The following is an 11,566-nucleotide window of genomic DNA, read 5'->3' on the forward strand; positions in this document are numbered from 1 at the left end:
ATTTCAACTATCAATCTGTAGCAAAATAAGATTTTATAGCTGATGGTGAATACTTGATAAAAATTGTCCATTGCCCATTTCAGTAACTGATGTGTAGCAAAATACATTGGTAAGTAAAATGTCAAAATATTAATTGTTTGCTGCTGTAAATTATCTGTGCATTCTAATAGTTAAGTGAAAAGAACTATACAAATGAACAGCGATCAGACTTTCTTCCTTAGAAAATGCCAAATTACTTCTCTTACCTGATCATGCATTAGTGTTGCAAGATGGGTTGTTTTTCCTCCAGGTGCAGCACACATATCCAAAATTTTCTCTCCTGGTTGAGGATTTAAAATGTGGCTCACAACCACAGAAGGTAAATTCTGTAATAAAAACAAATATTGGAGAATTCAAACTTTAAACCCTGCACCAACTCCTTTATTATGGAACGGCAAACACATTTAAAAATACAATTCATTCAGCAGGGAACACACCTATGATATTGCTCTCAGTTCTTTGACAGAAAATTAACTATTTGTATTATATATAACGGACAGTTTACGTAAGAAGTCTCCAGTGGCTCATTTTTTATTTAAAGCTATGACTGAGTATTTATGATTGAAGTTTAAGAGCTCATGACTAAGGAGACTACAGTGCTAAAAGTCCAACTAAAATAAGCTGATACTGGCACAGAGCACAGCAGCTCTTTTTTTTACAAATACTTTATATTAACCTGTTTATTTGAATATTTACTGTATTAACATATTGGTGCAGCTAAAGAACAGTAAGATCAAAATGCAGAAGTCCAAGCTTGCTGAATTAAAGTAGCAAGACGCTGAACTGTGCTATTAATTGTATAAACAAAACAGCTGCACTGAAGAGAAATAATGTGCAACAATTGTGCACAGTACTGCATCTTAAACAGTATGGAAATACTTCTCAGTTCAACACAAAGGTATAAAAACCTTTTAAAGCTGTCTTTAATACTTAAATAACAGCTTCAAATCAACCTAATATTTGGAGATTTTCCTGATTATCTACAGAATTATGTACCTTGAAAGGGGCTCATATTGCAGGGTTCATAGGCAGATTCCAAAAACTGATAGTTCTATGCAGAGTATCTGTGCAAGAGGAATTTCTACGTTTTTAAGTGAATATCTCTTATGATGCTTTGAAATCCCCTATCAACTCTCAGACACAGTATGATTAAACCACCTACATGTAGACACTGACTTCATTTTAAATACTTTGTGTTCCTCACATCTAAAGACTCAATTAGGTGCTACAATGCACAAGGAATGTAGAAACCATGAATGTGTGCTAAGAGAATATTCATTATTCTGTAAATAGTACAGACTTTTGCTGTTGGACCAAACATACCTGTAAGAACAAATGACTAGGGAGCACATTGTCAAATGAAGGACTAAGGTAGACTGGCTCTATCATTCTTATGCCCAGGCCCCTGAAAAACATGAAAAAAAATTCTAATACTCAGTTTTATACATTTTAACAGTAGTCAATTATAATCATCATGCTTACAAAACAGCAACTTGAGACAACAATCTTACAAGAATGAAAGAACAACCAAGAAAAATACTTATATGATTTTGTAATATGATATTCTCTAAAATTACATCATTAAGTTGAGTAAATCATGGCAAAAAATAATTACACGATAAATTGGAACTATCTGTAAAATTACATAAAGCAAATTTCTGGTTCTGTACACAGGATAAACCAAGATTTAATCCAAGCCTTGATACTGTAAAGAAATGCACAAAACCAGACCTAAATACCTTAACTTCAATCCATAACTGCTTTTGGCGAGCCATGTGTATGCACTAGAGCACTGGCATGTGATTTCCTAGTTAGATTTTTCTCCATTTCCTAAATTCCTGAGATTTCAGTCAAATTACTACAGGAATCCTATATGAAAAGCTTTGCAAGAACATTGATTTGCCTGCAAAGCTGTGGTTTGAAATTAGAAGTCACTTAAAAGTTTTAAATATAGATGAAATTGTGACACAGATATAATTGTTAAACCAATGTACCAGAAATGGATAACAATAAAGAGAAAACCATGCAAAAGCAACTCTGAGTCTACAAACAAAAGATTACTAAAGAGAAAGAGTATTATTTTGCCTATGTACTGGACAGTCCAATAAGAAGAAAGGATATGAGAAAGCAAACTTGCAGACACCAGATTTAGTGTTACATACTGCTGTTCCATGTCACCAACTCAACAGCTACATCCTACCACTACACCTACTGTATTTAAACTCATAAATCAGAAATTCTCTGGAAATGTACTTTTTTCAAAAGAACTTTTGTAACTTGTTCTCAGGAAGTAAAGTCTTGGTCATTAATTTGACATCCACAGTCTTTTACATTACTTTTTCTATGTGTTTTAGATGACACAAGAGGAATAAACCACATACTTCACCAACAAAATAGAAAAGCAAGTAATCTTGAAATAGGTAACTACTTTGCCAAATGTTAGTAATTTTTTTAAGATACCCGACCTTATGTTCTGTTCTTTGTCCCACCAAAATAAAAAAGCCCCTACAGATATTTTTAAAAGATGGAGAAATTGACAAAGCTGCACTTCTGTTCCATCCAAAGAGGGAAGTAGTACAACACAATTCACCAAAATGCAATTTTGCCAGAGTGAGAACATCTGTCAGTTCTGTTTGATATTATTGAACTGAATGAACATAAATTATTAAAAGACTCCCACTTATTTCCTCCTACCTCTCAAGTAAATTGGTATCTGAATCCCCTATGAAACTAACAGCTTACCAAAACATATTGGAAATCCCAATGTGCAAAGCCACCTTGTGACTTCACACAGGGTACAAAATAATTCAGTGTTTTCACCCTTCTCCTTTCCCTTTGCAAACTTTTACATGTAGATTGCAAGTACAATGGACTTACTTCAATGGGCCACTTGAACTGAAGATTTCACTGCGGCTGAGTTCTGAAATCCCATTTCCAAGGAAAACTTTGACTCCATCGAATTCTTTGGCTCCTCTTTTGCATTTCCCTTCAATATCTGAGTACACTGAAACCAGATCTCCAGCTTTCACAACTGCACAAAGAAAAATGGAAAGCCTGAAATCATTAAGATATTTAACAAAACAGTAGTGACCAAGTAACTTAGGATTTTCAGTAGACTACTTACTTCAACTCTTCTATCATACCAAACTTCACACTTTCTAAATGTAATCAAAGAAGATAAACTGATATAAAGCTTTAAAGTTTTACACAGTGAATGACAGCCACCAAACCACTGGAGGTACTGAGAGACACCAAGGTGCAAGTCAGGCACTGTGTCTTGTTTTCCAAGAGGCTTCACAAACCTGCATTTTATTTTACCAAGGGAAGGTCACCCGTAAGTTTTAGGCACACCCTTCAGGATCCAGTCCCCCACGTGTGCTCCAAGCACACAAGTACATGAAATAACACTGCTCACCCTTACTGAACAAAGGCAGGAATGCTAAATTTATCTAATGACCTCTCAATAGCCACCTAAAACATAGCTATAGCTGCCTTTTCTCTAACTACTTATCGCTTTGACACAAGTGATTATATATTCTTGTTCTCGTCTGGCTCTCTTCCCTTTAAGGGAATTGCTGTTCTCAGTGATCTTAGAGTGTTTTATATCTCCAATTAAAACTCACCAGATCAGTAAAATATATAAATATACACCAAACTCTAGAAGTGTAATCCTACAGACTTAACAAACTTTCTGAGTTAGGAAAAAAAATAGAAAAGGGATGGTTTAGGTGATTTTACATAATAGTGAACAAGTGCAATGTGTTGACTGGCTGAAAAATATGCTTAAAAATAAAGGCCTCTTCTGATAGCAATAAAAAAACTTCCAAAATTGCACTTCTGAGGTGCTGACAGGCTGGAGGAACAAGAAGATATAACAAGACTAATAGCAGTTCAGCTTCCTAAGAATTCTCAGAATTGTACCAGAGAATACTTTTCCCTATTTTCAGGTGGCCTTCTGATTATGCCCTAATGTCCTGAAATTCTTAAATTGCAGTGTTTGTTGGGTAGCCATTCAAAATATATTTTTTACACTACTTATTTTTACACAATATGACACAAACATTATGTGATTGCTCAGTATTAATGTCTGCTTAAACTTCAGTGAACAAAAACCTGCAGCAATTTAACTCTTCCATATCTGTCAATGTCTTTTGCAGTATTCAAACATAAATTATTTTATTTCACTCTCTGCTGACAATCATCCTTTCAAACACAATAGTCCCACATAGGGTTCTAAAGTTTTCTGTAGATTATAGCAGCATTCCATAAACATAAAGGTTGGAGTTTGATTAGTTAAATTAAACTCAAAGCCCCCTGATCATTAGTTTACCCTCATTTGGATTGCAAGTTCAGTGATCAAATACATGTTCTTGCTGGACTATTTTTTTGCCTAGTTAGACCATCTGTGCTTAATACAGCTTTATTATATTTGGCATCAAGTGGGTAGTGTGCCCTTTTATTTTATTTTCTTATCTGCAATTCCCCTGAAGTGTTCCATAAGTTTTATAGTATCTTTATTTTCTTTGAATTGATATTACATGCATAATTACATGTGGCAATTATGATAAATCACTAGCTGACTCAAAGGATTTGAATATTTATGGGGTTGTCTAAATAAACAGTTCTAACAACGGCTATGCCAATATATTTATTTCATTATCAAACCCTAGACTGAAAAACATTCCTGTTCAGTGAACTGGATTTAAGCACATGCTTAAAACTTCTTGAAGGTTTTTTCCTGAAAGGAAATGAAGTGACTTGATAAATGCTTTTCTGACTCATTTTGTTTAATAATACGAATCAAGATGATCACTAGATCTCATCACAATAGACTAATAAGGTGAATCATCCAAAATTATACTGGTTTTACATAAAGTTAATTTGACATTTAAAGAATAAAAATAGGTTGCTGAACAAAAAGCATGCATATGTAGATTTTTTTCCTCTTGTCTCAGGCATTGATGCATAATTTCCATTTCTTAAGAATTTGACATAAAAACTGACATAAATTTCTTCTCATCAATGAAAAAAAGATTTTTACTACATCTCTCTTATATAAACAAATGAATTGCCAATGGATTAGGAAAAAAAAAATCTGGTTTTTTTGATTTGTAACTTAAATCAGGGTAAGTGGCTCTATGACTGAGTGAAGAAACAAAAAATCTGTATCTATTAAATAATCAAGACACACCTAGTCACCACCCAGATGTGGTATCCCTTTTTTTTTAAGCAACCAACTTTTGTAAGTTTATTCAACTTAATATCCTTATTAAAAGTTATAGTATTTAGTAGTAAAAAAGACTTCTAAAAAAACAGGTTTTACTTTGAAAATTTGCTTTAAAATATTTTGAAATTAAAAAAATGAAATTGAAATCCTTGAGAACTAATACTTCAGCCACGAATTATAAGGAAAAAGGAACTTAAAACAGGCCAGGCCAGTGAAAAATAATTACATATAACTTACTCTAAGTAAAATGAAAAATAGTGAAAATATAAAAGAAACAAAGCCAGAAAAACTTTTAGAAGTCTCATCAACATACACCACAACCATAAAATTAATTTCAGTTGAGAACAGAAAACAATTTTGTGTCACTATTCATTTATCTATTATTCAAGGGTGACACTTTTTCTGCCATCTTTACAACATAATTGGGTGTATTTAGAGAACTCTTACATCTTGAGGTAGACACAATTCCAGGGACATAAACATGTGCTCCTCGAAGTACTGCATATCCACACTGGGCTCCAACTATGACTTCAGATGCATGCTTGTTTAAATCTCGCCTAGAAATACAAAATGCAGTTGAGTGAAAAATAAAAGTATACTGAAAAAAAAGCCAAATACTCCCCAAGTAAACTCTAGTTCACAAATATGGATTTTATCAGATATAACAGAGAAAAAGTAACTATCATGTATTACATTTAAAATATTTCTTTTAATTCTGGAGGCATCAAAGGAAAGTGTAAGGAAGAAAACCAATCCTCAAAATAATGCAGATTCTGGTACATTCTGTCACTACTATGAACCTGACACAGGAATACAAATAAATTATACTGGGATGGAGAAATAGTCCTCTATTCCTCCCTGTGTCAGATGATTGTGAAGTGACTTTGTGTTTAACAACTGCTGAGGAACTCTTGATTCCAACTTGATTTCTTCCAGCGGAAGAAAACCCAGGCTGTACTTATCCATAGCCTCTATATTCCACCACAAAAGTTTGGCTCTTCTATCTGCCACCTACCTGGCTTTCCAGGGAGGATGCATACATGTAATTTTTTCCCCCATAAAACATTAGTCTTATAAATAAGGAGAGAACTCTATGTTTTCTTTCATTTTTTAGGACTAAAACTCTGACCTGGTTAGTGTATGGACTGTCCACCAGGTCATAAAACAAATGAAGTTGTGCCTCAGTTATAGTGAGTTAGTTATAATAACTGTTTAACAAGAAATCTGTAAAAAAATTTTAAGGCTAAAGACTGAAAATTTCAAACCTGGGTCCAATGACAGGAATTAGTAAAATGTCCTGAAGTTTTGGGTGCTCAAGAACTGGAACGCATAGTCCTTTAAATTGCTGTTTCATAAAAAAAATATAATTAGTAAGCACTAGTAATAAACTTAATATCTACATACTTAATTAAACTGAAACCCATTTTTCCATTCATAATTTCTAGGTGTAGAGCACAAAACACAAAAGCAGTGAAAACAGTTAAAAGCACCTGGGAAATAGTGTGCAAGGGGGCATTATATATTAAATGTACTGGTGCAAAAGACTGAACATTCAACAAATTCAGAAATAACAAGACCACAAAGAGATTGACTGAGAAATTACTTCAGGGAGTGGGAGAGTGTTCTGACACTCATAACCATATCACTGGTTTTTGCTTTCTTCTGGAACAAGGTTGAGTTGTTGTCAGAACACACAGTGACACCACCTTAGAAGCTCGGGTGTATTCTGTGTTAACTCTCAAATGTTATTGTGATAAGCCACTGTTTAACTCCACTCATAAATTGTTTGTCTTACTTAATAGGCCATGCTTGCAATACTTTTCATTCTTCTTGTCAGTCCAAGTTTGGGCACTGTTAGCTGAGTTATGTATTTAGCTGAATAAAAAAATTGCCATTTTATAAAGATTCCAGGATTTAAACAATATTATGTCTTCTCATCTGAGCCTTCTAAAATATAACCATAAACCATGTAAAACCATAAATCAGCTTCCATCAAATAAGTAAGTATTTTCTCTTAACAAAGGAAACAATCTATGATGATACCTCTGTTCAAAAATGTTATGTGCTTTCCTTTTCTATCATGTAATCACATTTAAAAATACAAGAAGTTTTTGAAAAGCTGGTCTTAAGTCAGTTTTCAGCAAAGCCTTTTCCCTTGAAACAAAATATAACCCTGCAAAATCCATTTCCAGACTTCCACAATCAAACTAAAATTAGCAAAACACATTACCATCCCAGCCAGCAGAACACTGTCAACTCCTTCTGCATCACAGAAATGTCTTGGCTCCTGTCATGCAAAAGCTCCCTGTACACCCACTAGCATTAATAATTTACTTAAAGAACCAGATCTTTTTTAGACAAAGTTCTAGAACACAATTTCAAAATAATACATTTCTTAAACATAAGTGTTTATGTATTACCAGATAAATAAATGTTTAATTAAGTAAAAATCTAGAAAATTATATAAGGATTAAAAACAGGTTTAGATAAATACAGTGGCTCCAAAGCATCACCGTGGCTCCAATTTCCAAAACATACCAATTTTCCCACTTTCCTGAAGAGTTTCACCAATGATATCTGGATATACAGGCATTCTCCTTCAGTCTTAAACAGAACTTCTAAGCATGCTGAAGATAGCACACTGAGGTGCACTTCTTGTCTGTCATCTTCTCTTACCAACTCATGACATCTTTATATTATTTACCACAGCAAATCCTATCAATCCTATCAAGGATTTAGATCTGCCATACAAAAAAAGAGTTGGATGTCTTTTCCCTCTGTTACAGCTTTTCTTGGAGGGATGACATGAGGGATACTGGTACACAATAAATTTTCATTTAATGGTTAATGCTGGCAGGAAATCAGTGTGATTGTATGATGTTAATACCACTGGATGCATTGAGGTAAGGTATAGTTTTCAGTAATGAAAAGGTCTCGTGTTCAGATGAAAGATGAAATACCCTGCTGTTTTTGCTGTAACAAAGAAATTGCACAAACCTTCTGGATCTCTTCAAACAGCAATTTTTTCACATGTTTCACTGAGGCCAAGTGGGTATTTACTCTTACAGTTGTAAAAGCTGGTGGATGAGATAGATGACTTAACAGAGATTGGTATTTTTTCTCTGCCTCCTGTGCACCTAAAGCAGTGATAAGCTGAAAGTGAAAGAAGAGATTTTATATCAGGAGATTCACTCAGAAGCCTCTTGTTCAATGTAAAAGAACCCCACTGAATAAACATTCCATAGAAATTGAGGGATATGTTTGTGTGGTGTGAAATAGTGACAAATGTCTATGTCTGGAAGCCTAATTCCACTGGAAGCCTCATAAATTTCCTGAAAAAATACTTATTGCAAAAACAGCTGTATCAGCAAAATCACTGCAAACAGTTTGCAGCAAGTATCAAAGCAACTGCTAGAGAGCTGTCTGCTGCTGCGCATAGACCAGCCCTAAAGAAATGGAAAACTAAATTCCAACCTATGAATCAGCAACTTTCATACTGATAAACCTGTACATTAAAAAGCCATTTTTTTATCCTTGGCATCAGGAATTAATGTCTGCAGTATTACCCTGGGGTAAGGGGAGTATTTCTTGTCAATATCGTGTGGTGAATATGTGCTTAATTATCTATGATCCACTCCTCAGTGGGATCCAAAACTAAATTCTGATTTATACTCAATTTAATGTAAATATTTGTATGCTACTTTGAGCCAATGGGCAGAAATAATAATTTTATATTAAAAAGTCTGTGTTTAATGTGAAGATAATATTTTATTGTAAGGTATTAAAGTTATATTAAAAAAATTATTTTGTGATGGTTAGGGGTAACTATGTCACATACCTCATTATTTCTGAACACTTTGGCGAGATATTCTTGAACTTCATATTGGAAAACAATTTTAGGGAAGCAGGACATCTTCTTTTACTTTTTAAATCTGCTGGCAAGGAACGGAAACAAGCAAAGTATTTTCTTCATGATTATCATATTCTCTAAGTTTAGAAATTTAACATAACATGTGCCCACAAACTAAGCTGTTGGTTCTGATTCTTCCTATTTTAATAATGCAATTTTATTGCACTCAAATCTCCAAATACTGGTCAGGATATGACTCTAACATTACTCTCAATTACAAAAATTCTACTGATCCTTAAAATAAATCTTCAAGCTATCTGGTGAAAAAAATACATTGATAAAAGGTACAGGAAATTTCAAGATGTAGCTTTAATTCCTCTTGAAAAGCCCAGCTATAAAATCTTATTGTAGCTCAGTTCTGATAGAGATTTTGCTCTTTAACATTTTTCTCTGTAGGTAATAAAATACAGTTATCTTCCTAAATGGTATCTGTCCACCCCTCAAAAATTTTGACAAATTATATACATTTCAGTCTGAAATGAGTATCTAAAAATTCAGATTTGCTTACAACAACTTAAATGGAAGGAAAGAGAGAACAACACTCTAGATTTATTCCATTCATAATAAGGAATTTTTACTATTAAAATACATTTTCATTGTGCTAAATATACTTAGAGAGATCAGAATGTTTCAAAATAATTCATTTTATTTAAATAAGAGATTATTAGTCACTTCTATCATACAAAACCCCTCAAGAATATTTTTTTATTTTTAGTATTTCTGATTCAATTCAAATTTTAATGATAAAAGAATGTGACCTTATGTAGACTTTTGAGACCAGACAAAGGCAAAGTTTCACGAGTAGGAATTTCAAAGCCTTATTTGGCAACATTAGCAGCCATTGAAAGAAAGAAACTGTAATTGAATTAACTTCTTTTTACAGGCTAACAAAATGCCAAGAATTTCCCCTGCTATTGCCAGGAAAACTAATAGTAGTACAATAGCACTACAATCTAACAGTTGATACAACTGAAATCACCAAAGCTTTAACATCAAATGTTAAATCACCAAAGATTTAACATTTCAGAAAATGTGACATACCATGTGCCTCTTGTCCTAGAAAGCCTACATTCCAAAAACAAACAAAAAAACCACAAAAAGACCCCCATATGGCCCACATTTCAAAAGGCTTTTCTTCAGCAGCATAATAAAGTAGCTTTTAAAAAAATCCCACACATTCCAAATTTTTTTAAATAATTGGAATCCTGAAAATAACTAAGCAGACATTTCAAAACTGGTAGAAATGTGGTGTTTATAAGCCCTGTGGGTGACTTCAATATTTACATTACGAAGGCAATGTTGAGGCTGGGGAACACAGCTGAGAAGGGACAGGACAGCTGTTTTAAGTTCGGATAGAGCAGGAAGCCCGGCTGATGGGGGACACTGCCTGCTGCCCCTCCTGCCAAGTGCAAGTCACACTTCAAACGCTCAGCAGGAGGCAGGCTCTTAGTACCTGAGAATTTTTGTTGGGTTTTTTTTTTTTTTTCTCCAGCTCTCCTATGCCGTACACGTTGCCCCAGAAAAGGTATGACAGACTTTAGAAGAAAAGATTTTTACTTCTTTTTTTCACTGCTTTTCATGTGCCTCTGTGGGGAACTGCAGCGGGGAACGCGACGCCGAACCAGGGCTTTGATCCAGCTAGGCACATGAACGCTACCAGCAGTCACACGCAGCCAGCACCAGAGATGCCGAGCTACACTTTCAAACCTCCCTGCCCACCCTTTGCCACACGAGGAAAACGACAGTGCGGTCACTGTCGCAGGGAGCGGAACACGGGGCTCCCTCCTTTATTCCCTCGCCCGCCCATTACTGAAAAATCAGCGAGCGGGGAGCAACGGGACGCGCAGCTCTTCCCAGTCCCCCGAGACCCTGCGCCTGAGCCCAGAGGTACCCGGGAGGCGGCCGCACCCCAGCGGGACGCGCCACCACCGCCTCAGCCCCGACGGACCCCGAGGCACACATGGGCCCGCGTCCGGACCGGGCCTGAACGAGAAGGGCGGAGCACGCAGGTGCCGGACCGGGCCGGAGGGCGCTCAGCCCGCCCGCAGACCCGGACCCCCCGCCCGACACACACACACACACCTACCGCCAGCGCAGCCGGGCCCGCCTCCTCCGGGCGGCGGCAGGAAGTGCCGCCCGCCAGTGTCGCCATGGGAGCCGGGCACGCCGCGGCGCGGCCCCCGTGCTCCCAGCGCAGCAGAGCCCGCGGGGCGCCCGAGCTTAGCGGATATAGACATTGCTGACATCCCTTCATTATTTAATTTTATTTTATTTTTTTTTTTTGGTTTTCTGAAATTCTGCCGAGTGGATTAAAGTAACAGGTTTCGTACTCCCACCGCTTCTGCACCTAGTATAGACGTTGCTGACATCCCTTCATTATTTAATTTTTT

The 11,566-nt window shown here is 35.9% G+C and overlaps 1 protein-coding gene across 2 annotated transcripts in view; it reads right to left on the bottom strand.

The window, feature by feature from the left end:
• Window positions 1-11,276, bottom strand: part of NSUN6 (NOP2/Sun RNA methyltransferase 6) — a 23,335-nt gene extending 12,059 nt beyond the window's left edge. Inside the window, exons 1-8 of one of the 2 annotated variants that reach the window (XM_039706195.1) lie at window positions 11,263-11,276; window positions 9,105-9,198; window positions 8,264-8,419; window positions 6,532-6,611; window positions 5,714-5,823; window positions 2,917-3,070; window positions 1,363-1,444; window positions 246-365 (exon numbers count right to left, since the gene is read on the bottom strand). In XM_039706195.1, coding sequence (XP_039562129.1) covers window positions 246-365; window positions 1,363-1,444; window positions 2,917-3,070; window positions 5,714-5,823; window positions 6,532-6,611; window positions 8,264-8,419; window positions 9,105-9,179 — 777 coding nt within the window. In that variant the 5' untranslated portion in view covers window positions 9,180-9,198; window positions 11,263-11,276. Of the gene's footprint in view, window positions 1-245; window positions 366-1,362; window positions 1,445-2,916; window positions 3,071-5,713; window positions 5,824-6,531; window positions 6,612-8,263; window positions 8,420-9,104; window positions 9,338-11,262 lie in introns of those variants that run through there. The other variant, XM_039706186.1, reaches the window with a different exon arrangement.
• Between the last annotated feature and the right edge of the window lie 290 nt (window positions 11,277-11,566).

This window comes from Passer montanus, unplaced genomic scaffold, assembly GCF_014805655.1.
Source record: "Passer montanus isolate IOZ18808 unplaced genomic scaffold, ASM1480565v1 scaffold10, whole genome shotgun sequence".
NCBI lineage: Eukaryota > Metazoa > Chordata > Aves > Passeriformes > Passeridae > Passer > Passer montanus.